The sequence below is a fragment of the Rhinoraja longicauda genome, chromosome 21, assembly GCF_053455715.1.
Source record: "Rhinoraja longicauda isolate Sanriku21f chromosome 21, sRhiLon1.1, whole genome shotgun sequence".
Classification (NCBI taxonomy): Eukaryota; Metazoa; Chordata; class Chondrichthyes; order Rajiformes; family Arhynchobatidae; genus Rhinoraja; species Rhinoraja longicauda.
This window is the reverse complement of record NC_135973.1, coordinates 25,620,436-25,647,296: the sequence shown is the minus strand read 5'-3', so window position 1 is coordinate 25,647,296 and position 26,861 is coordinate 25,620,436. Positions and strand designations below refer to the sequence as shown.

Below are 26,861 nucleotides of genomic sequence, written 5' to 3'. Positions count from 1 at the left end.
AAACGGGACGCTTAGATGGGGCATTTTGATCAGCATGGATGAGTTGTGCCGAAGGTTCTATTTCTGTGCTGTATGACTCTATGAAATAAAAGATTGTAAAAGCAGACTGAACTGTCCAAAATAACTGATAATCCAACCAAAAAATCCCAAATCAGAACTATAAATTATACCAACAGTAAAACTGTACACTACTGTGTGCAGATAGTAAATTAATATTGTACATCAGCTGGCAGCTCAAGGGACCAACATACAACTACCATTGTGGGAAATCTCACTGCCAGCAGTTGGACAGGATTTGGGTTGGGGCCACGAATGTAGTACTGAGCTCAATGCTGCAGAACAGCTAATCTCAGTGCCGCACCGTGTCCACTGGAACAAGACATTAATTTAGAACATTTTGAATCAGAAATGTGCACTTTGTGGCAATTTGTAACAGAAGTTATCTTTCTCAAACATAGGTCATTGTACCTCTTATTTTCCCCTCAGTAATAACCAATTCATCAATACAAATTATGCAGAAGAATAAAAAAAATCTCAGTTATCTTCCATTCTGTCACTGTTTATTACAGCAGTGAAGCTATGAACACGAATCACTAAATTGTATCCCAGGCAGCAGATTTATTTCCGAGAAGCACAAGATGCTGCTGCTTTACCATCTGTTTCATGGATGTCTGTGCTCAGACTATCTGCAAACTTGGCAAGAAACGTTTGAAATACATGTAAATGGCATTGCAACAGAAGTGTTGAATACTGGGAATCCTGCAATTTATTTCATCTGTTGCAGCAATATCATCTGTCCAAAATCTGTGAACTACAAAAGCGTGTCCTTATTTCAACTTTCTCAAAATGGGCCTGATCTCTCAAATCTGGAAATCTTGATAAAAATGATTCTAATAATTTACCCGGAGTGAAAAACTATCATATAGGTTTAAAAATGACGCTAACATAGAATTGAATATATAACGCTGTTTATAAAAAAGCATATGCAGATGTAAAAAACTTAAAATAGAACACTGATTTTCTTTGCTATAAAGACAGAGAAATGCACAAGAATATAAGAACTAGTAGGACTACCATCCTAGTCTGTTGTCAATGGGTTCTCTTCCTCAAATCCGTTTGAATGAGATCATCTCTCTACGCAAAGACTCGCCATAGAGTAATAACTCACCACAGGAGTTAATCCACATTGCACAACCTCCAAGCTTTATGAAAGCTTTCCCAGGTATGGAAGATCTCCACATGCAATCACCTTTGTTGCAAGTGATCATACAACTCCAGCAAAATATATTTGCTTCAAGTACTCAAAAAACATTTACAACGTGCCTTGCGATCTTCAATTTAAGTAGCCAATGAATTAAAAGTGTAGCAGACCAAAAATGATGCTGTAACCAATTTAAAGAAAAACTCATCCTGCAAGAGGAAGACTCAAAGTGAGATTGATCATGAAACACACGGATATGGGGCGGTGCAGTGGCGCAGCGGTAGAGCTGCTGCCTTACAACGCCAGAGACCCAGGTTCGACCCTGACCGTGGGTGCTGTCTATACAGAGTTTGTACATCTTCCCTGTGACCGCATGGGTTTCTTCCAGGTGCTCCGGTTTCCTCCCACGCTCCAAAGAAGTGTAGGTTTGTAGGTTAATTGGTTTTGGTTAAAAAAGTAAATTGTCCCTCTTTTGTAGGATAGTGCTGGTGTATGGAGTGATCGCAAGTTGGCGCAGACTTGGCGGGCTGAAGAACCTGTTTCCACACTGTATCATCTCTAAAGTCTAAAAACATTTAGGAAATTAACCTTCATTTATTTTAGAAAAGAGGACTCACCGATTTAGAAATGGCATATATTACTTTGGAAAATCCCACAGCATCATTCATTTCCTCCTGTAAAAAAGACAGCCAATTATGGTAGAACTATGCCTGTTTTTCTAGATGTCTGCACCATTACATCCATTTACTGTTAATCCAAAACTTTTAATTGCTCTTTCTAGAGTTCTCTCAATTGTCAGGTACTTTTTCTTGATTTTCTTTTAAGTTGTAAATCGGACATGATAAATAATTCAACTAAATAGCAAAATAAATTAGAAATGCTGATATGAAAAGACATGAACTCCATGAGACTAGTCCAGCAAATTTACATCACACATATGACACACGCACACACAATATTGAAATAAATGTTTTAATTGTCTTTTTCTCAGTTTTCTCTGTTAAACATTAGACTTGTGGTTGGACTATGGTTACATTAGGACCGGATGGTAACAAATTCAGTATTCCATTTAGTGATTAATCCTGCTTAATTCCAGGCATTCAATGCCTTTAAGAAATGAAGACAGGAAAGCTATGATACTTTTTCACTTTCTAAATTGTGAGTGGCACAATGGCACAGCTGGTAGAGCTGCTGACTCGCGGCAGAGACTTGGGTTCAATCCCGACATAGTGTGCCGTCTGAGTAGAGTTTAAGTGCTCTCCCGTGACCTTGTGCATTTCTTCCCACATCCTAAAGACGTGCAGGTTTGTCAGTTAAGTGGCCTCTGTAAATTGCCCCTTGTGTGTAGGGAGGGGCTGAGAAAATGGGATAGCATAGTTCGAATGGGTGATCGATGAATTCAGTCATAATTCACTGACACTAAACTACTTATGCTTTGCATGGACTCTATGGGATTACACGCAACATTAGATTCTACAATGTCAGGTAAGCTTGATTTCTCAGCCTGTTAGTCATCAATCTGTAATATTAAGTTTTTTACCTCCCCCTCCCCTCTCCCTCGTTCTCTCTCTGCACATCCCCCTTCTCGCAACTTAGACAAAATAACAGTGAAAAATATTTTCATTCTTGACCTCTAACTCCTCCCATTCACTCACTGAGCAGATCTCCATGTTTACAAGTTTATAAGCTTCTTGAGAATGATCAGCCATGATCACATTGAATGGCAGTGCTGGCTCAAAGGGCCGAATGGCCTCCTCCTGCACCTATTGTCTATTCTCATCTCATTTTACCATTCTTAAATGTCTGCATCTCTTCCAACAGACGCTGCCTAACCTACTGAATGTTTCCAACGCTTCATTTTGGTTATGCTCAACAAGATCTTACATGAGAATGTTGCAAAACCTGCTATCCTAAATAGTCAAAGCAATTGTCAGACTTCCGAACATTTAGAGATTCTTCAAATGCAAATATAATAACTCAGCATATTAGATTTTAACACTAAAATATATAATTTCAGTACAAATACTTTGGATTATCCAAATAGTATCCATAATACAAAAATTGTAGTTTTAACTTGAAATTATTTTTTTGGAACAGATATGGAATTTGAAATCCAATAGCTGAAACACTCAGCATGACCTCTTTCCTCTTAAGCATTTTTGAAGATAGCATCAGATTTGTCTTTTCATTACTTATTTTAAATAAAAGGTGGCTTCAACTGCATATTCTCCCAACGTACCCAAGGCATGCAAAAAATGTTCCCATTTCTGCATGGCATAAGCAACAAGTCACCAAATACATGCATAGTTCTTTCTTGCTGTGAAGCATGCCAAGTTTGGCATCAAATTATCTTGAGGAAACATACCAAAGCATTAAAAGTGCCAAAACATACACACACCTGTTCTTTTGCTCGCTTTTGTTCTTCTTTCCTCCTTCGTTCATCATCATCCAGCTTACTGACCACAATGTATCTCTCTTTCTGCAAGGAGGTATTAAAAATATTTTACATGCTTATTGATACACACTTCTTAAAATGTAAATACACTTACATTCAAAACACCTGACGAGATTGCAAAAACATCTCAAAGGTGAAAGCCACACGAAAAGAAATTAACAAACACCTCAGAGTTTTGATGCAAGGTATTGGCTTCCCTTCTTAGCAGCTTCCAGAATCTGCAGTCTTTTATTCTCCATTGATCACCCCCCAGCCTCTATCACTATGTCTACCCTTCTCTCCCCAACCTGACTGTTATCTGCCATGCAACCCATCCTCAACTGCATCTACCTTCCTTTCCTAGCTCTTGTCTTAACCCTCTCCTCTACCCCCCCCCCTTTCAGGCCATGTATCGTCCCTCAGCCCTTTCAGTCTAGACCCAAAATGTCGACTGTCCATTTCCCTCCACAGATGCTGCCTGACCTGCTGAGTTGCTCCTGCAGCTTTTTTTTTTGCAACAGGTTCCACTCTTTGGATGAAAACAAAAATTCCTCAACACCACTCTAATCTTTTTCCAAGGTATCAACATTGACCATGGGGACCATACAGACACAGATGCAAGGTGAGGATAACAGGCCTCAGTCTCAGCTCAGTTAATTCTCAACTAAAATATCTGGCTTCTAATTAAAATACCTGGCGACATCCACAAATCTCTTGCAGCTTTTTTCATGCTTTCACAGCATTCCTGGCAGTGTTAGAAAATTGCACCGCTGTGACCGAACTAACTTTAATAATGCATTACATTTATATAGCGCTTTTCAAACACTCAAAGACGCTTTACTGGGATTTCTAGAACATAGAGAAGTGAATAAATAGATAAATAAGTAAACGAACAGAGAAAGGAGACAGAAGGTGAGGTGACCTTCAGTGGTTGAAGGCAGTGCTGAAGAGGTGAGACTTCAGTGATGTTTTGAATGTGGTGAGTGAGGAGGTGTCTCTGACGGTTTGGGGTAGTGAGTTCCATAGGGTGGGAGCAGCGATGGAGAAAGCCCTGTCCCCCCAGGATCTGAGTTTGGTCCGGATGGGGGGGGGACAGGAGATTGGCAGCAGCAGAGCGGAGGGTGCAGGTGGGAGTGTGCCTGTGGAGGAGGTCAGTCAGGTAGGATGGGGCCAGGTTATGGAGGGCTTTGTAGGTTATGAGGAGGATTTTGTACTGGATTCTCTGGGGGATGGGGAGCCAGTGGAGTTTGTAAAGGACGGGGGTGATATGGTCACGGATCGGGGAGTGGGTGAGTAGATGGGCAGCGGAGCTTTGAATGTATTGAAGTTTACTGATGATTTTTGAGGGTGAGCCATAGAGGAGGTTGTTGCAATAGTCCAGACGGGAGGTGATGAAGGCGTGGATGAGGGTTTCTGCAGCTGTGAAGGAGAGGGGTGGACGGAGAGGGCAATGTTTTTGAGGTGGAAGAAGGCTGTCTTTGTGATGTGTTTGATGTGTTTGTCGAAGGAGAGGGTTTGATCAAAGATGATTCCAAGATTCCGGATGTGAGGGGAGGTGGATACTGGGAGACCATCAATATTGAGGATGAAGTTTTGGGTGGATTTGGTGAGCGTTTTTGGACCAATGATGATGATTTCAGATTTGTTGCAGTTGAGTTTGAGGAAATTTGATTGAAGCCAAGATTTTTAAAAATGAACAGCTTCGAACATGGTCTCCCTCTCTGGTATTTTACGCTGCACAAATAAAGGCATGCGTCCTGGATGCCTCAAGTGCTTCCTCTCATCATCCTGTACCTTCAGAGATTTGTGGATACACTCTGTGATCCCTCTACATTTCTTCGTATCCTATTACTTGTGTATCCTCCAACGTTGTTACTCCACACTTCTCCAGACCAATTGCATTTGCCACAAATGTACACTCCCTAACCAGTCTATGAATATCTCTCTTCAGTCCTCACTAAAAAAAAATCACAGCCAATATTGTTTTCATTTTTTAATTCTTTAAACATTGAGCCCAAATATATACCTAGAAAAGGAAGAGACCTAGCAACACCCAATGGAATTCGACTACAGATAGTTTTCCAGTCATGAAAACATCCAATCATGACTAATTTTCTGACAGTGAGCAATTCTTGCCACATTGCTTTGGATTTGTGGACTTTTATTTTTCTGATTTACCAATAAGACTGTCAAATACACTCTTATCAACAACATGTTACTTCAAGAAAAAATAAATAAACACTGGTCAGACATTTCACTGTCAAACAGGTTCTACCCTTAACAAATTCTTGCCGACTGTCTGATTTATCAATACCTTTCTAAATGGATTCCAGGAGCAGGGGGAAAAAAATGTTCCCAGCCATAATTGCTCGTTGGTGATTCTAGGATAATGCACAAAAAAGATTGGAACATTCTGGTGAAAGCTGTTCCTAAAACAAATTAAGCAACTTTCCCATGCTCATATTGGCCTGCTGAGCCTTTCAGCATTTTATGTTATTATCATCATCAAACCATAAGATAATATCCAAGAATAATGTGGAGTATTTGGCCAGCTTAAGATCAGTAAGCAGGACCAAAGTCCCAGAAATATCAAGAAATTCATCATTTACTATAATTGTCAGACCCCATCCATAAATGATCAGTCTGGAGAAACTTGGGTTGAGGCTGGTGCAGTCATTGAAGAAGGGTCTCAACCCAAAACATCACCAATTCCTTCTCTCCAGAGATGCTGCCAGTCCCGCTGAATTACTCCAGCTTTTTGTGTCTACATGTCCCAGGCTGACATTTACAATCAAGTCAGGAAGCAGGGTTTCCACCAATCTCAATATGATGCAAGGACCTGTGGCCAATTTAGGAAGGTTTGAAGCTCAGTCATTGGACTGACAATTGATTGAATGACTTTGATATATATATTTCAGCCTGGGGTCCCCGTTTAGAAAATGTTGGATGGCCACACGCATAGAAAACAAAGATCTTCTGAAATTGATATTCAAAAGCAAAGAGTTGGAGGATACAAAGGAGGGATTGATAACTATATCACTGTAAAATGGAGACAAAGAACTGCAGATGCTGGAATCTTGTGCAGAACAAAGTGCTGGAGTACCTCTGCGGGTCAGGCAGCATCTGTGGAGGGAATGAATAGGCAATGTTTTTTGTCAGGTCAGGTCCTTTCTTCAGACTCAAGATGACCCAAAACATCACCTACCCATGTCCTCCAGAGACCTGCTGAGATACTCCAGCACTTTGTGCTTCTCACAATTTCAGTATTTTAGAATGCAGCTCTGAACAAGGGAAAATGATTATTAAAAGATTTAATTGCCGATGAGACTTGTCATGCTTACAGACACAAACCCACATTTATCATCTATAAAAAGACAACAAAAATCTATTTATTCAGACACTTTTCCTCAGGCAACAACATTAAGAGTCTCGCTGCTTTAATTCGATCTTTAATTCATTACCTTTTCATTCTCCAAGGTTTCAACATGAGTTCCTTTAGGAAACCTAAAGCAAGAACAGCAGAGTAAAAATAATGTATACGAGGGGATTCTAAAGAACTGCTGCAGCCTTCATATTGTCAGTGCTCTGGAGTGTTCTGCAGTTTAAGCCAATTTTAAATGAACTGTCGAATTCAGATAAATCTTTTTAGTAATGCAACATTTTAAAAATATTTTATGTTCTGCTCAATTCCTACAACTACTTTTAAACAATTCTGTTGTAATAATTCATGTTCATCCTAAAGCAAAAATCCAAAACCAAGAATTCCTACAGGATTGTATATAATCTGAATAGTGTTTAATTTCAGTAATAGAATAGGACTGCCTTAGCATTTATCTCCCTCCACCTTGAATTTCCCTCAACAAAAATGCAGCTTTAAATTAATTTTAACCTGATGCTGAAAATTTGACAATGTCATTCAAAAACAATGGATGTGCAACCTCCAGTGAATGCTGTTCCTTTATAGCATTTTAAATATATATTTATCCACATTTTCAGCTGTCATTGTCTTTAGATTATGTTTCTGCATCTGCAAATTCTCCTTAGGACAGCCATAATATCATAAATTAAAGAAAATATATTTTATTCAGTATCTTCCATACTCACTGCAGATTCACCAAATAAGAGATTTCAATTTAATATGTCTAAAACAATTTTGAATAGTTCTTAATAAAAGTTTAAAGCATTCATCAGTGTAGTTTATCGTCATCATCACATGTACTGAGGTACAGTGAAAAGCTTTTTGTTGCCTGCTACCCAGTCAGCGAAAAAACTACACATGGTTATCATCAAGCCAACCACTGAACAAGCAGCTCTTGTTTTTGTTTTGTACATGGTAGGGATTGCAGGCACACATGCTCTTAAGAACCCCCGATGCATTGCTCCAATACATCTTGTAAATGGCATTCACTGCAACCATAACACAATGGTGGCTAAAGAACAGAATATTTAAGCTGTTTGAGCTTGGGGTGGAGTAGAAGTAAAAAGCATGCAATGTTATCCTGGACAACATTGAGGATCTCAAGTAGCATTGGAGTAGGAAATATCTGCAGCACAGGACTCCTGCAGCAAATCCTTTAGTGAAAATAGGCCTCGAGCAATTGCACAAGGTTCCTTTGTAGTTCTTGCAGCTCCAGTCAGTGGGGATATTGCTGCAATGCGCACGAACTGTTGTTTTAAAAACAAAATACTTGGCCACGACAGCACATAAAAATATTTCCCATGTCCATCTCAATCTGAATTCCTGTGTTTTATTTGGAGTACATTAAATTGGCTGAAGACTTGGGTCATTAGAATTAGGAAGGGAATAATGGTGCACTCGATTCCTTTGGCTAACAATAATTACACACACTTTAATACAATTTTAAGGTATCATTTTCAGATTGCAAAAGGCAGCACGTGGACTAAACAACGGAACACATCTTCCTAATGTGGCACGTCAGAGATTGAGGAAAAGGATTTTGCACGGTCAGATGAACTATATGATCCATCCTCACATCTCAATCTGGCGTTAAATTGGCTACATAATCTTTCATTATTGGTTAAAGTATTAACACAGCCAAGTGTTAATTTTTGAGGGTGACCAAGAGCCAAGTAGTTTGCACAGATCTGGTTTCAAGCATTTGTCAAGTTGAACATTAGATTTTTTTCCAAATAGAATAGCGAATCAGTTGTGTTTCACAAAATGATCGCTGCATGGCCACCATTTCTGACACTGGCTTTTTAAATAAAAATCTGATATATTTATCTACATTTCTAGCTGTCATTGTCTTTAGATTATGTTCCTGTGAGTGTAAATTCTCCTAAGGGCAGCCATAATATAATACATCAAGATATTTTATTCAGTGGCTTCAATATCCACCGAATAAGAGATTTCAATTTAATATGTCTTAAGCAACTTTGAATAGTTCCGATTAAAAGTTTGTGAAAGCATCAATTAGTTTATTGTCACATTTCATATATCATATCATATATATACAGCCGGAAACAGGCCTTTTCGGCCCTCCAAGTCCGTGCCGCCCAGTGATCCCCGCACATTAACACTATCCTACACCCACTAGGGACAATTTTCACATTTACCCAGCCAATTAACCTACAGACCTGTACGTCTTTGGAGTGTGGGAGGAAACCGAAGATCTCGGAGAAAACCCACGCAGGTCACGGGGAGAACGTACAAACTCCTTACAGTGCAGCACCCGTAGTCAGGATCGAACCTGAGTCTCCGGCGCTGCATTCGCTGTAAAGCAGCAACTCTACCGCTGCGCTACCGAGGTACAGTGAAAGCTTTTTGTTGCGTGCTACCTAGTGAGCAAAAAACTATGTCTGATTACAATCAAGCAGTCCAGTGTCCAGATACAGGATAAAGGGTATTTCACTCTTATCCAATCAAGATGGGAAAACAGATTGAATGTCATCCATTTCACATTCCAACATTATATTCACATCTAGTAACATCTCTATGATTAAAGGGAAATTCAGGCAGAACACAACTGTGCCCTGTACCTTGATACCACGACTTACTTCCAGTTCAAAGTCTGATAAATGAGCTTTCTCTGGAACCTTTGAACAGAAAACAACCTTTTACAACACGAGAGAAAACTGAACGCCTTCTATACAAAACATTATTTTCAAAAAAAGAGCAAAATATTCTTAAATTAAGCAACAATTTACATATATAATTTACACATTTGATTATGATGCTTGACATGCGCTTCAGTAACCTTCTGCTTTTTATTTTTGCAGTGGGTGGGAAGGGAAGACTTTTTTATTGCGAGAGGATGAGAAGAGGGGAAGGATAGTATACCAACAGATGTCAAAATATTTTGGCCAAAGCAGTCATTCAGAACACATTTCTCCTTTGTTTTCGAAGTGTAATCCAATTAGCTTTACTCCTCTCCTATTTCCCCATAGACCAGACTTTGCTCATGTTTACATTTTAATCAATTGCCTTTTGTAAATTACTCAAAGTGCTTTTATTCACTGCCCTTTAAGGTCATGGATTGCAGATCATGACAACTGGTTGCGTTTGGCAAAGAAAAAGTACAGGCTATCACGATAGCTCAGCCAGTTAAAAAAAATACTGTGAAATGTAAAGTAAAGACCAGATGCTGCACTTCTCTCCCAGCGTTCTTTCCCCCCCATCTACAATCAGTCTGAAGAAGGGTCCTGACCCGAAACGTCACTAATCTCACAACAGATACTGACAACCCACTGAGTTACTCCAGAACTGTGTTCTTTTGTTTTCAAATACACAGGACATGATGTTAAAATCCAAAGTGCCAAAGGTGGTGATGGGAGGCTTATGCACTCACCTACGCTCCTCCAATGTTGAGAAAGGCTGGGCAGACACGTCATTGGGGTTATCAAGTGGGCACCTACTTTCATCGACGTTTCGCTGACTGGACCCACGATGTCTCCAGTAGGCTCAGCGGTGCGTTCTGGCATCCCAGAACCACTCCCCTCTGCATCTGCCTAGCCAGCTTATTTGGGAGACCAGATGGGGTCTTTCCTCTTCAGCCAGAGCCACTGGCTACTCCGCTCAGCCACCCCTGATGTTTCCTTGATGGCCTGGCGTACGGCTTGTCCGCTGATCCCCAGGTCCTTCATCAGTCTTACAGTTAATGTTGCCATGAATCCTCAACATCCATCTTCGCTCTTTGCTCTCCAGCCCTGCTGTTCTGCCTCCACTGCAAGCTCTGTATATCGCAGTTTCTTTCTTTCAAAGGCTGTGAGCTCCACAAAATACACTATGCGCTGAGAGTTGGACCAGAGGACAAGATCAGGCCTCAAGTTGATGGCTATCTCTGATGGAACCGTAAGCCGTTGGTCCACGTCCATCAGCATCTGCCAATCCCGGGCTGCCTCCAGCTGTCCAAACCTGCTCCTTGTTGGAATTTTCCGTTGCCTTTGTTCCCCCTCCCGAACAAAGGCAATCGGCATAACTGGGTTGGTTGTTCTGGGTGGCAGGGCATTGTTGGTTGTTCTCCTGCTTTCCAGAGTCGCTGCCAGGCACTGGAGCACATGATTATGTCTCCAGGTGTACCGTCCTTGGGAGAGGCTCACTTTACACCCAGTGAGGATGTGCTTAAGCATGGCTGGTGTTGAACACAGGGGGCATGATGGATCTTCACCCAGCCATTGGTTGAGGTTTTTTGGGCTAGGAAGGACATCATAGATTGCCGGAATGAGGAAACTTATCCTGCTCACCTCCATCTCCCACATGTCCTTCCAGCTGATCTTCCGCTTTACCACACTCTTCCATCTCATCCACTGGCCCTGTTTAGCTTGCAACACAGCCTTGGCACACCTACTCTACTCCTCCTGTCGGCGAACTTCGGCCGCGACCAACTTCCGGCGCTCCAGTGAGGATACCTTGTTCCAGCAAGATCGCTTTCCGCCAAGCCCCAAGCCACTTCTTCCGTGTTGGACTTGCTCCACCATGTCGCCTTGGCGGAGAGCAGAATTTGCCTGCTGTGTCACATTCTTAGCCGTCCACTTCTTCCCTGTTGTCAGGGTTGGGGCAGCAGCTCGGATGACAGTGTCCCTTGATTCTGCCAGGGTCATCTCTAGTCTAACTTTAGTGCACTTGAACTCCTCTGTGAGGCTAGAGAGAAGCAGCTGGACTAGCCCCTGCCCATACAGGTCTATGCTGCTCAGGCATCGAGGAACACCTAACCACTTTCTCACAAAAGAAAGCAGCACCTGAATTTCCTTGTTTCTACATCTTTCAATCCAGGGTATGCTGATATACTAAATATGCCCTCCGTGTCATTTCAGCTGAAGGAGAGCAAGGAAAACAGGTAGACACAAAATGCTGGAGTAACTCAGCGGGACAGGCAGCATCTCTGGAGAGAAGGAATGGGTGACGTTTCGGGTCGAGACCCTTCTTCAGACTGATGTCAGGGGAGTGGGCAGGACAGTGATAAAATGTAGTCGGAGACAGCAAGACTAGTGGGAGAACTGGGAAGGGGAGGGGGTGGAGAGAGAGGGAAAGCAAGGGGTACTTGAAGTTAAAGAAGTCAATGTTCATACCGCTGGGGTGTAAGCTACCCAAGCATAATATGAGGTGCTATTCCTCCAATTTGCGCTGGGCTTCACTCTGACAATGGAGGAGGCCCAGGACAGAAAGGTCAGATTGGGAATGGGAGGTTTTTGATGGAAATTAGATGCACTGGTCCCCCAATTAATTGTGAAGTTGATGAAGTCAGTGAGTTCTGCATGGGTGCAGCAGGCAGCACCGATGCAGTAGGCAGCACCGATGCAGTTGTCAATGTAGCGGAGGTAGAGTTCGGGGATAGGGCCAGTGTACGCCTGGAACAGTGATTGACGAATCCTACAAAGTGAGCAAGGAAACGTTTCCCTACAATTGTCTGGAGACCATGTACACTGAATAAATAGGTTTGGCTGCAATTCCACTCATAAGTGCAGGCTAATAGACAATTACATATCAGCAAGTATCTTCAGATACATGAAGACAATCCCAATTGTTAACTTTAAATTATAAATACTCACCAAAGCATTCCAAAGTTTTACACTAAACTATAAAAGGCTATAAAGTAACCCATTTTTGTAATCGATTAATACATTCCCACTTACCCAGTACATGGATCCAACTCTATACTACCTTTGTCATTTTTCAGCAAGTCTTCAACTTTCTCCCTGAAAACAATTATATAGTTCAGCTTTAAGATTAATTTCTCAGAAAAAAATGTTTGACTGAACTTCTCAACTTGAAATAAATGTACCCTGTCATTGCACAGAAAAAAATGCCCTACAAATCCCACCTTACTTCCAAATTATTTGTCCGAAAATACAAGCATTCCCCCAAGAGGAAGAAATTGATGCTCAAAGAAAAAAATGTTCCATGGGTGGCAATGTGAAAAAGCCTGGGAAAAAAAAAAATCTAGTTTTGTTTATTGGTTTAGTTTAGAGAAACAGTGCGGAAACAGGCCCTTCGGCCCACCGAGTCCGCACCGACCTACACACACACTAGGTACAATTTTACATTTATACTAAGCCAATTAACCTACAAACCTGTACGTCTTTGGAGTGTGGGAGGAAACTGAAGACCTCGGAGGAAGCCTACACTGACATGGGGAGAACGTACAAACTCCATAAGGACAGCACCCACAGTCTGCATCGAACCTGGGTTTCTGGCGCTGTAAGGCAGCAACTCTACAGCGAATTTGTACCTTCATTAATATTTTTTTAATATATCAAGAACCTGGAAAGCTTGTTTCCAAACCTACACACAGGCACCCACACATCACAAAACTTCCCTATTAGAATTCAAGTTAAATAGACTGGCAACACCCTATTTTGCACAGCCTCTTTCACACTAGCAATTTTTGCTGTATCCTCACGTTTTACTAACAAAATAAAAAATATTGCTCATAAAAGTTTAACTGGTGGTCATTTAAAGTAGGACCACAGAATATGAACTGAAATGAGTCACCAAAATGTTTGTTGGAAATTTGGGACAGTAATTTATCCTGCTTTTATCCTAAACCATACCTAATCTGGGAACGTTTAGAAACATAGAAACATCCAAACATTTGAACAAACATTCTTGTCACTGGGATAAATTCAGTTTGTACCTCTGACATACACGTTCTAAAATGCATATTTCTTTCAGAAAACTTGCAAAAAATTGCAGAATGTAAATTGATCAATGACCGAACCTTAATTCCTGCCTAGAATTATGATTCTGAATAATGTTTAATTTAAAAGACAAACTTTTGACTCAGGACTTTATGTTCCTGGGCAGCAAATCAGTGGTAAGTTAAGCAATTGATCAGGGCACAGTTTGGTTAAGAGGAGAAGTTCACAATCATTTAAAAATTCACTTACACAATTTTCTCGATAAAACTTCGATGCTCTTCAGGTATGACAACTGGACTTTTAGCAGAGTTTGGCGAGATAAAAGATGGCGTTCCTGTGCCGTTAGACTGTTGGTGCTTTTCTTCTAACTGCTCCCGAAGCTGTCTTTCCTCTTCACGGTTTAAGTATGGGATCCCTGGAAATTTAAACTCAGTTGAAAACTGCTAAGGAACATCAACATTTCATTAGATGTAGAAACAAGGAACTGCAGATGCTGATTTACAAAAACAAAATGACACCAGGTGCTGGAGTAACTCAGTGGGTCAGGCAACATCTCTGAAGAACATTAGTCTGAACAGGAGTCCCAACGCGAAACATCACCTAACTGTTCTCCAAAGATGTTGCCTGACCCACTGAGTTACTCCAGCACTTTGTGTAAAGATTTCCCTGCCCCACGTGGAAATGTGCTGAGCAATAAATCCGACAATTATCACTTCCTCCACAGCCAATAAGGGGCCATTGCGTCATCAGTGCTGGCTCCAATTTGTTTCTGCGTCTTTTTATACCTCTAGTTTCCCTCGACCCTGACTCTCAGTCTGAAGAAGGGTCTCGACCCAAAAGGTCACCTATTCCTTTTCTCAAAAGATGCTGCCCGACCCACTGAGTTACTCCAGCATTTTGTGTCTATCTTCAGAATAAACCAGCCAGGTTCAGAGATACACCTTTTCAATACAATCGTGTAACTTGCAAGTCGGAGAAACACCGCAAATGTCTCAACTGATAGAAAGTTCTTGCTTCTCCAATCTTCCACACAAAGATAGATTGGAGAAGCATTTGGCCACAAAATAAATGCATCTCAATTTCTTTCAGAAGTGGTCACTCACCATCTCGGAAGACTTTATTGAAGTCAAATCCTTGATTTGCTAGAAAATCAATACTCGAACTCTAAAAAATAAGAGAAAAGACACAAGGAATGTGGTTTGCTTACACGAGACTGTTAAGTCTTAAATAATATATATTTTTTATCAGTAATTACTCCACAACCAACATCTTAAAAGAAAATCTGTCACATTGCTGAGTGGGAGAATTGTGTGTGCAAAATGGCTGCCCCAGATCCTGCATTACATTTCCGATTACACTTGAAGTTCCTCAGGGGTTTTTAAGCACGTCAAAGCATTCTGAGATGGCTAAAAGCATTAAATTAATTTAAATACTGTTTTTAAAAACGTTCTACAAAAATAATTAAATAATAAAACCTATTATCAGAAGCTTTTTTCACCACATAGTTAGAGAATTTCAAAGACCACCCCAGGCTATATGGAATAAAATAATGAAAGACCTAGATGGAATGGATGTGAAGAGAATGTTTCCAGTAGTGGGAGAGTCTCAGACCAGAAGACATGGCCTCAGAATAAAAAGGCATACTTTTAGAATGGAGGAGAGGAGGAATTTCTTTAGCCAGAGGGTGGTGAATCTGTGGAATTCATTGCCACAGTTGGCAGTGGAGGCCAAGTTATTGGTTATTTTTAAAGCAGAGATTGATGGGTTCTTGATGAACAAGGGCATCAAAGGTTAAGGGAAGAAGGCAGGAGAGATGGGTTGAGACAAAAATAGATCAGCCAGGATCAAATGGCAGAGCAATGGCAGAGGGGCTGTCTTATGGAAGTGGAAAAGAGTGGAATGGGGCAACATTCTACAATGGAAATGAGGACAAGGTTAACTTAATCAAATCATAAATTTTTTAACATAGTTTGACAAGATAGTCAAGAACCAAGTGTTAAACCAAGGATAAAAGGAATGAGATTCAGAGAAATGTCTTTATTCAAAGGCATTGAATGCTCTCTTCCACAGGATTGGGCTACACATGAGTAATGAGTAATGGTATACTGGACGTGAAGGAAGGTTCAGCACAATGGCGCCACAGTAAAGTTGCTGCCTTACAGCGCCAGAGTCCTGGGTCAATCCTGACTATGGGTGCTGTCTCTACAAAGTTTGTACATTCTCCCTGTGACCGCGTGGGCTTTCTCCACGTTTCCTCCCACACTGCAAAGAAGTACAGGTTTGTAGGTTAATTGGCTTTGGTAAAATTGTAAATTATCCTTAGTGTGTAGGATCGTGCTAATGTAGGGGTGATCACTGGTCGGCACGGACTCGGTGGGCTGAAGGACCTGTTTCCGTGCTCTCTCCAAAATCAAAAGTCTAAATTACAGCATAGATCACCAAAATGATACCCAATTCTCAATTGTTCAAATACAGAGAGATCACCCAATCTCATGCTGTGATCATTGGAACTTCAAAGGTTTGACCAAAGTTTTCCAAAATAGCAAAAGGGATCCGAGAGAATAGGGCAGAAGAAATTATTCCTTTTGACCAAGAGCTGACAATTTAGGAGCAAAACCAAAAAAAATTAAAAACACAAGAGCCATATGGAAATTAAATTTGGAAATATTGACTGGGAAACAGAGGAAAAAGTTTGAAAGTCAGTTGGAAATCTGCACTTAATGCATGGTCAATTATTAATTTGAAAATCTGAGTGCATTTGATTTTTGATGACAAAAAAACCCCATTGAAACACATGGAGATGGATTATAGATTAGGCATAATCTCCCAAAACCTTTTATACCTCTGTGACTGAGACTGGTAGATGTTGTTGGGCCTTGAAGGCCAACATCAGTAGTGAGGAGAAAGCTACAAATCAGTTAAAAAACTGCTAAAGAGAGTAATTGGAAAATAAAATACAGACGCCTCATGTTTTACTCACTTGAAAAACAGCACACAATTCAAAAACTTGTCCATTAAAGAAATACAGGACTACACTGTCAGCAGTAAATTTAAGTGCATTATTCCGAAAATACAAGTGCATTAATCAAGTGTATTAAAGGAACAAGCATATAATTTCAAAAACTCAAATCACACATGTTGAAAACGGGATGGGTCAACATAAAGAGAAATAAAAACAAATTCCACAGATTTGTGCAACATGAACTAATGGAACTAGCCAGATAATGTGACTAGAAAGTTTTTAATGAACCATCGCATTGAAGGCTGTGAAAGATTAAAGAACAAAGGATTGGAGAAAATATACCGGCCGGCATTGGAGGTTGGTTAACAGTGAGTAAACATTAAATGAAAAGATGCAACTTTCTAATTAAGAACCTGTTACCAGCAGGGTGTTTCAGAGATCATCAATAAGTCCATCCCACAAAATCCTGTCAATGAAGTTCTGTGCATTGCTGTTAATGGCATGCGTAGGAAGGAAGTGCAGCGTTGCCCTGCAGCTGCGGCTCGCCGGCAGTCTGTTTGTCTTTCTTCTTTCTTTGTCTATTTGTTAGTGTTAGATGTATGAAATAGCCTATCTTTAGCTGTGTATATGTGGGGGGTGGTGGGGGGGGTGGGGGAAACCTTTTAAAAAATATCTTCCTCAACGGAGATGCGACCCTTTCCGAGTCGTATCTCCGTTTGCGCTAAAAAAAAAATTAAAACGCGGGGCCTTCCATCGCCCGGTGCGGCTCGGCCGCTGGACTTAACAGTGCCCGGTGCGGCTCGGCCGCGGGGCCTTCCATCGCCCGGTACGGCAGCGGGACGGTTCAGCGCCAGGTGCGGCTCAGCCGCGGGGCCTTCCATCGCCCGGCGTGGCTCGGCCGCAGGACTTTACATCACTGGTGCGGCTTGGCCGCGGGGCCTTTCATCGCGGCTCGGCCGCGGGACCTAACATCGCCCGGCGCGGCTCGGCCGCGGGACTTTAAATCGCTGGTGCGGCTCAGCCGCGGGACTTTACATCGCTGGTGCGGCTCGGCCGCGGGGCCTTCCATCGCCCGGCGCAGCTCGGCCGCGGGACTTAGCTGCGCACGGTACGGCCGCGGGGCCTTCCATCGCCCGGCTCGGCCGCGGGATGTTTCAGCGCCCGGTGCGGCTCGGCCGCGGGGACTTGGGCGTGGGGAAGAGAGCGGAAGTTTTGTTGCCTCCATCACAGTGAAGGGGTGTTTGGAGTCACTGTGATGGATGTTTGTGTTGGGGTTATGTGTCTTGTGTTTCTTTTTTTTGTGTGACTGCTGGTAACGTAATTTCGTTCAGTACCTCGGTACCGAATGACAAATAAAGGCTCTGTATTCTGTATTGCAGATGCTGGTTTACACAGTAGATGGGACACAAAATGCTGGAGTAATTCAGCGGGACAGGCGGCAACTCTGGATCGAAGGAATGGGTGATGTTTCGGGTTTGAAGGGTCTTGACCCAATATGTCACCCATTCCTTCCATCCAGAGATGCTGCCTATTCCGCTGAGTTACTCCAGCATTTTGTGTCTATCTTCGCTGTTAATGACATGTTATTTTAACTTATGTCAACTTAACATCTACCCTTCAAAATGATTAAGAACATTTTTAGTTCTTTGGAACATTCTGTGATTTGTATTATAGTATATTTTATTAATGCGTTCTTTTGAAATTTTAATTCCATTTAATTTTGAGAAATAGGGGCCAGAACCTTTGGTGAATAAACCAGAGCACGAAGACCTTTCATCACTCTCAGATTGAAATACAAATATAGGACAATATAGGAATGCAATGATCCAAAGCTTTGGCAAGTAAGCCACTACCAATGAGCACCCAGTTAACCCAGAATCTGCAGAACTTTCACCCAGCACCATTAACATTTTATCAGCAGGTCTTCTTACCTGGCAAACAAACTTAACATCAGGTGAATTTCTAGACAGCGGCTTTGGAAACACGTAGAAGTTAAATGTTTTCATTATGTGCCTGTCATCCAAAAAGATACAAATAAGAGCATCAGGTTTTGAACTTCAACCATTAATCCGACAGTGAAAAGGTACTGGTACTACTTGCTTTTCATCAAGCTCCGTAACAGCTAGGTAAATGCCAGAGCAAACAAGCACCCCAATACAACTAGACCTCAAATCCCAAGCCCTTGAGGTTTTAGCAACCTTCCAATGTATCGGCGTTGCATCCATTCTTCCTTTTGGCGAAAGGCCACAATCAAGTGCTGTCCGCCACACATTTCTTGATCAAAGGCACAAACCCAGTCGCACACACTTAATATCCCAAATTACAACTTTAGAAGGAATTTTGTAACCATAATGTACTACATTACAGTATTCAAATAAATTAATTTTAACAGCTCTTGTATATTTATTTTCCCACATAGCCTTCTTGAGCCTCTTATTTGTATTCCTTGGTCTCCGATGATTCGTCTTATCGAATTAATTTTCATTTTCTATATCTAACGCACATACGCATCCTGATTTTTTGATGAAAGCTGCTTAGTACAAGCAAGTGTAGGAAGGAACTGCAGATGCTGATTTACACTGAAGATCTGAAGAAGGGTCTCGACCTGAAACGTCACCCATTCTTTCTCTCCAGAAATGCTGCCTGTCCCGGTGAGTTACTCCAGCATTTTGTGTCTATCTTAGCACAGGCAAATGTTCGGCATTGTAAATGTTCATGTTGTTATAGTGATCATAAGGTATAAAGAGAATACAATACAATATATCTTTATTGTCATTGTACAGGGGTACAACGAGATTGGGAATGCGACTTCCATTCGATGCAATAAATTAATTAGCTAATCAACAGAAATTTAGACAACCCAGAAAAACAAAATTAGAAACAGTTAAAACAGTATAAACTGCAAATAGGTCTGTGCCGGGTCGCTGTGCGACGTGACCATCCGAAGGAGACAGTTCATGGTGGGGGGGGGGGGCACTCAGTAGGGCTGGTTCAGAGCAGCTATAGCTCTGGGGATGAAGCGGTTCCTAAGTCTGGAGGTGCGGGCGTAGAAGGCCTAGTAACATCTGCCGGATGGTAGAAGTTTGAACAGACTATTGCAAGGGTGTGAGGAGTCTTTATGAACGCTGGTGGCTTTCCTGAGGCATCGTGTATTGTAGATGCCCTCCAAGGCTGGAAGCTGCATCCCGATGATCTTCTGAGCTCTGTAGACTACCCGCTGAAGAGCTCTCCTCTCCACCTCCGTGCAGCTGAGATACCACACGGAGATGCCATGCGTTAGTATGCTCCCTGATGTGCAGCGGTAGAAGGTCGCCAGCAGCTGTTGGGGCAGACCAGTCTTTTTCAGTGTACTTGGGAAAAACAGTCGTTGCTGTGCCTTCTTGACCAGCGCAGCGGTGTCAGTGGACCATGTGAGGTCCTCCGAAATGTGTGTGCCCAGAAACCTGAAGCTGGACACTCTCTCCACACTGTCCCCGTTGATAAAGATCGGGGCGTAATCCCCATCATGTGACCTCCTGAAGTTGATGATCAGCTCCTTGGTCCTAGAGGTGTTTAGGGACAGGTTGTTATCTGAGCACCAGTCCACCAGGTTCTGTACCTCCGCTCTGTATTTTGTTTCATCACCATTGGTGATCAGCCCGATCACCGTTGTGTCGTCTGCAAACTTAATGGTGTTGGTGGCGAATGCAGGAACACAGTCGTGTGTGAAGAGGGTGTAGGTCATGGGGCTCAATACACAGCCCTGTGGTGTGCCGGTACTCAGGGTGATAGTGGAGGACAGGTGCGGGCCCATTCTCACTGCCTGCGGTCGCTCCAGCAGGAAGCCCAGGATCCAGTCGCATAATGACGAGCTGAGGCCTAGCTGGTGGAGTTTGGTGATGAGCTTGGTGGGGATGACTGTGTTGAAGGCATAGACATAGAAACATAGAAAATAGGTGCAGGAGTAGGCCATTCGGCCCTTCGAGCCTGCACCGCCATTCAATATGATCATGGCTGATCATCCAGCTCAGTAGCCTGTACCTGCCTTCTCTCCATACCCCCTGATCCCTTTAGCAAAGCTATAGTCCCAAGGCAGAGCTATAGTCTATGAATAGCATCCTCACGTATGTGCCCTGTCTCTCCAGGTGAGTCAGGACAGTGTGAACAGCCAGAGAGTTGGCGCCCTCTGGGGATCTGTTTGCCCTGTATGCAAATTGATGCGAGTCCAGTGAGGCAGGGATGCTGGATTTGATGTGTGAGAGGACCAGCCTTTCAAAGCACTTCATGATTATTGGTGTTTGGGCAACCGGACGGTAGTCGTTCAGGTTGGTGATTTTTGTTTTTTCCGGCACCGGCATTATGGTAGCTGACTTCAGGCACTTGGGGACCGTTGCCAGAGATAAAGACAGGTTAAAGATCCTGGTGAATACCTCAGCCAGCTGTTCAGCACAGTCCATGAATGAGTTCATGCCAAAATATCTTAATCCCAATTTTGAATGAAATGAAAGACGTTTTCAATGGACAATTATCCTTGAGGCATCCTGACACCTAACAGTGCCTATAGAGCTACACACCAACACTGCATGCAATTACAGTGGGGAACGATAATTGACAGAAATTTGGTGTTCATTCGAAACAAAGACCTTTACGAAACATACAAACCTATTCTCTGCAGAGTCATACGTAAATGTGCAAAGTCCAAACTGAAACAGCAGGAAGTCCATGGAATGCTGCAGAACAAAGCAGGGAAAAGTAACAGTGTATTATTGAACCAGTTCAAGGACACCAATTTGAATTTTTCAAGTAAAACACAAGGTGCTAGAGGAACTCAGAGGGTCAGGCAGCTTCACTGGAAGAAATGGATCGGCAAAGGTTCAGGTCATGAAAGTGGGGCAGGACAACGCTTGGCAAGTGATAGATGGATACAGGTGAAGGGACTTTGGTTAGCAGATGGGTAGACAAAGGTTCGAGGTGAAAAGGAGCCAAAGGGGAGCCGATAAGGAAAGAGAAGTGATGCAAAGCCAGAGGGGCGATATAGGTGGAAGTGGATGGGAGAATTGCTGGGGTGGAATGGAATGGAATACTTTGTCATGTGTGACAAGGCACAGTGAAATTATTTGCTTACATACCCAAGGTATACAAATAGCGGCCACCTACGGCACTGACAAAGTTACAAAGTACACCGACTCCTCCTATGTTCTTCCATGATCGCTGGAGAAATGGGTACACACCAAGGTGCAAAAAGTCACAGAGAAAGAGCACAGGGAGTGGGGGGAGGCAAGAAATAGGGGCGTTACTTAAAATTGTAGAATTCAATGTTCAAATGTTGGGTTGTAAGCTGCCCAAGCGAAATAGGAGCGGCTGTTCCTCCAGAATGCACAAAGCCGCTCTCTGGCAAATGAAGAGACCCAGGACAGTAAGGGTTTACATGTCTGACCCTGTGCCCACAAATTCCCTCAGATCTTCCCTCTCACATCCCAAACGATCTGTGTACAGCAGAGGTCCGTGTGTCATTCCCCAACATCCAATCTCAACAAAGCCCGTACCCAGCGTGACTTTGAGTTTTAACATGGCTTGTTTGCTTCCACGACCATTTCTTTGGCCAAGAATCTTCAATGGAGATCGTGGAGCATCTCTCCCATCTTCAGAATTCCTGATTCCCCTTCTAGTGCCCTTGTTTTGGCCTCTTACCCTCTCTAGACCTATTCATCACCATCCTGACAATGCATGTCTCAACCTCTCCTTGGTCACACATACCCACCACCATCCAATACTACAGCATTCCATGCACTAACCAGCCCCCTCTCTGCTATCAAACCTGCTGACATGGGCGAGGTTAATAATTTTGGTGAATTCACCAAGCAGATTCTGAACATCAGCTCTTAGACATCTCCTCGTTTGGAGCTACAGCACGGAAACAGGCCTTTTGGCCTATTGAATCCATGCCGACCTTTGATCACCCATTCATACTAGCTCTATGTTATCCCACTTTTCTTATCGACTCGGGGCAATTTACATCGGCAATAATATGACTTTATTGACCATCAGCTCCAATTCCTCTGCACCTCCATTGTACAACAGGATAGCCTGAGGTGTTCTCCCTTCTGCTTTGAGCAAGAGGGATGGCAGGAAGAATTCTTTACTCACCTTTTTCAGCTTTTGATATCTTTCTTCTGGCGTGTCCAGGCCATTTGTTAGAGTGCTCACTGAAGGCCCATCACTTATCCCTAAACACAAACAAAAAAGACAGAATACAGTTTAATTAACTTCAGTAATAGCTTTCATTGCAAATTATGCATTCAAGTTTAAAATACTCCAATCTTCGTACTTTACAAAGTTTATGTACAGGTTGTCCTCAGGACACAGCAGGGTTCCGTTCTTGTGAGCTTTTCTTAACACAAACAGTTTGCAAGTTGGAAATGCAGCTGCAAACTGATTTCCCATGCAGCAGAAGATGGCTGCAGCCCTGCAGAGGCTGGCAAATCCATCCCAGCGGTCACCCAAACACCCGCTCACATGTATGGGCTGTACATGAGCTGAGTGTTTGCAGACTGGGGGGGGGGGAACTGTCCTACACCGAATTACAGAAGCAAAAATGCAACAATGAGTTATCCACGAACCAAAACTGAATCCTGTAGTGCCGTCCCCAGCACAGAGGACTGACGGCTCCTTATGACAGCTCACAATCCATAGAATCATGCAGCGTGGATACAGGCTCTTCGGCCCAACCTGTCCATGCTGACCACCATGTTCCATCTTCACTAGTCCCATGGTTTGGTCATTAACCCTCTAAATTTATTCCATCCATGTATCTGTTCAAATGTTTTCAAAACATTATTATAGTACCTGCCACAGCTACCTCCTCCGGCAATTTATTCCGTATACCCACCCTTTGTGTAAAAAAAAAGGTGCCCCTCATGGTCCTATTAAATCTTTCCCTCTTCACCTTAAACCCATGTCCGGTTCTTGATTCCCCGACTTTAGGTAAAAGACTGTGCCTTTCCCCTATCTATTCCTCTCGTGATCTTATACACCTCCAAGATTGCCACTCACCCTCCTGCACCCCAGGGAATAAAATCCTAGCTTGCTGAACCTCTTTCTCTAGCTCAGATCCTCAAGTCCTGGCAACACTTGTAAATCTTCTCTGCACCTTTTCCAACTCAACAACATCTTTCCTATAACAGGGTGACCATAATCTAACAGTGCTGGAGTATTGGGTACTGGAGTATTGATCCTTGACCTAGATGAATCGCAGCAACTGATCATATTGTTTAATTCACCAGCCCAAGCAGTGCATTCTGCAGACAGTGCACATTGTAACCATTGACTACCTCCATCACCAGTCCATGTTTAGTGAGTTGGATGCAGCGTTAATTCAGATAGGAAGAAACAGGCCCATGGAGGTTTAAAAAAGCAGTAAAAACACTATATTACAACCAACTAACAAGTAATTCTGCAAATAGAAGGATGATCAGTTTAGTTTGGAAATACAGTGTGGAAACAAGCTCTTCGATCCAGAGTCCACACAACCAGCGATCACCTGTATACTAGCACTATCCTACAACTTGGGGACAACTTGCAGAACACAATTAACCTACAAACCCACACGTCCTTGGAATATGGGTGGAAACCAGAGGGAGGACATACAAACTCAGCATCTGTAGTCAGGATCAAACCTGGAGAATCGAATGGTCTTTGTAGGAGTCAAGATATGCGTAACAGAGTTTTAGATGATTGTAGGTTTATCAATAGTACAGTGGGAAGCAGCCCACATATGCCTTAAAAGATATAGAAACAAGGAACTGCAGGTGCTGGTTTACAAAAAACAGCACTGGAGTAACTCAGCGGGTCGGGCAGCATTTCTGGAGAACATGGACAGGTACTGTTTCGGGAGAAACCCTTCTTCAGACAATCTGAAGAAAGGCCCCGACCCTAAAAACATCACTTATCCATATTCTCCAGAGATGTTACCTGACCCACTGTAACTCCTGTGCTTGGTGTTGTTTTTTTATGCCTTAGCAGAGTCAATTTAAGAATCAGGAATTGCACAGGTGAATGTTTCAGCAACCGACAGGCAATGATTTGGAAGTGCAAAATGAAAACACAAGGGGAAAAATAGGTCAGAGTCAAATATGACAACAAACGTTGTGGATAGTTTGGGGCAGTTCTGCTACAATGGGATAATTGCTCTCCCAATAAATCTTGCATTATACAAATTTGCATTTAGAAAACTATTGTGTCAATGGGGAAAAAGGGGTTAGAGGCTAGAGTTTCAGACCCACAGTAACAAGTTATTTTCCCTCCCCGTATGATTTTCAAAATATCAACGTATTTTAATAGCAATAAGTTTTGTTTTGTTTCTGTAAGCTAAAAATACTAAAGGCTGCATATCATTGTACTAGTGTCAACAGAAGTCATTGCCTGTCAATTTCCAAAGTACAATCTACCTTTTTGTTATTACAGATCTCTATAACAGATTTTGATTCTAAGAGGACCAAGCGTCCCCAGAGTAATCAGATACCACTGTCTCTTCAAGAACACAGGCTGCTAATTACACTGCAGAACGCCATGGAAATTGACAAGTCGGAGGAATTGACAAGCAGATGCTTTGATCGACACTTGTGCAATGATACCTTACTAAACAATGTAACAAACAGCCTTGCAGTAACAAAAATAAATTTTTAATTACTAAAATGTACTTTGTATTTGAAAACAACTCGTTGTTTCATGGAGTGACTGCAAAGTGGTCGGAGCAAATCCCTTACTTGGTTATAGCGGACAATCAGCAATAACAGACAATTCCCCACAATGGTCCATTATAACGAGGGGTATCTGTAATTCTTGAATGACCTCCTGTGGTGAAACCAACAGCTTGTGATTTTCAGGGCTGGGAAGTCACGTATAAAGCAGAATACTTTTCCAAGATTTTATTCCCCCCTCCCCAAGAGGTTTTATTTTCCCAGTTGGTCAATTTCCAAAGTGAATCTCTTTCATCTCCATGATGAAATTGGCAGTCTGCATCTAATTTGTGCAGGGCTAGTTCCCGACCAAAATGCGTTATAACCAATTTGGCCCATCTATTACCAATAGCATCCCCCAATTCATCAATCACATTATTTTCCATAAACAGAATTAGATATAAAGACAATAAAGTGCTGGAGTAACTCAATGGACCAGGTACCATCACTGGAGAACATGGATATTCACATTCTCCAGAGATACTGCTTGACCCGCAGAGTTACTCCAGCACCGTCTCTTTTTATTTTGTTAATCGGTATTTGCAGCTACATGTGTCTTCCTTTATGGAAACACCGATTACAGCAGAATAATCAGTATTTACCAGCAATCAGCTCCATGGGCTACAGAAAAAGCAAGCTAAGAATGAGAATATTATAACCAGCAATAAAATTCATGGCAAGGCCAGTAGCTATATGGCAGCATCAACTCATGTATTCGCAGTACAATAATAATATCTACGAAAACACCTTCCACGAGACTAACATTTTTGAATAAACGTTATTCCAAAGGTTTAGTATGTCAATAGACCAGAGACTTCCATGACGGTCATCACCCCAGTTATTTATGACAAATTAAAACCTGGAGCTTTTAATTCACGCTAATAGTTTTTTTTTTTTAAATCACAAAGCTTTCCACTATAACTCAGTAAATGTGACATTTACATATCTGTTGTGCTGCTGACACAGTTGCTGCCTTGCGCACCAGAGACGCTGGTTCTATCCTAACTACGGATGCAGTCTACACAGAGTCTAAGTTCTCCCTGATTTTGTTTTTCACAGGGGCTCTGGTTTTCTCCCACACTTCCTTGTGCGTAGGATAGTGCTAGTGCAGGGGGTGATCCCTGGTCGGTGCGGACACAGTGGGCTGAAGGGCCTGTTTCCACGCTGTATGTCCAAAGTCTAAAGTAAGAATTTAATTGCTCCATTTCAGGGGACATATGAATTAAACACACTTGACAGTCAAGAAGAGTTACATGTTGTTAAAATGAACATTTATGTTAATACAGCATCCAAATACTATTTCATAGAATGTGGGGAATCTAATAAGCCAAATAAAAGAATAGATGGGCTCCCAATACATCTCATCAATGCAAAACACAAGGCCCATCTATGCTAATCCCATTTGCTGATATTAAGACTGCAATCTCTGTGCCTCTCCTGTCCAAAGAT

The 26,861-nt window shown here is 42.2% G+C and overlaps 1 protein-coding gene across 4 annotated transcripts in view; it reads right to left on the bottom strand.

Annotated features, from left to right (window-relative positions):
* parn (poly(A)-specific ribonuclease (deadenylation nuclease)) overlaps window positions 1-26,861 on the bottom strand; it is a 127,654-nt gene that overhangs the window by 99,182 nt on the left and 1,611 nt on the right. For all 4 annotated transcript variants that reach the window (XM_078418153.1, XM_078418154.1, XM_078418155.1 and 1 more), the window contains exons 3-12: window positions 22,822-22,901; window positions 21,337-21,404; window positions 18,627-18,708; window positions 14,837-14,897; window positions 13,983-14,148; window positions 12,729-12,791; window positions 9,654-9,692; window positions 7,097-7,139; window positions 3,600-3,680; window positions 1,819-1,875 (exon numbers count right to left, since the gene is read on the bottom strand). In XM_078418153.1, coding sequence (XP_078274279.1) covers window positions 1,819-1,875; window positions 3,600-3,680; window positions 7,097-7,139; window positions 9,654-9,692; window positions 12,729-12,791; window positions 13,983-14,148; window positions 14,837-14,897; window positions 18,627-18,708; window positions 21,337-21,404; window positions 22,822-22,901 — 740 coding nt within the window. The remainder of the gene's footprint in view (window positions 1-1,818; window positions 1,876-3,599; window positions 3,681-7,096; window positions 7,140-9,653; window positions 9,693-12,728; window positions 12,792-13,982; window positions 14,149-14,836; window positions 14,898-18,626; window positions 18,709-21,336; window positions 21,405-22,821; window positions 22,902-26,861) is intronic.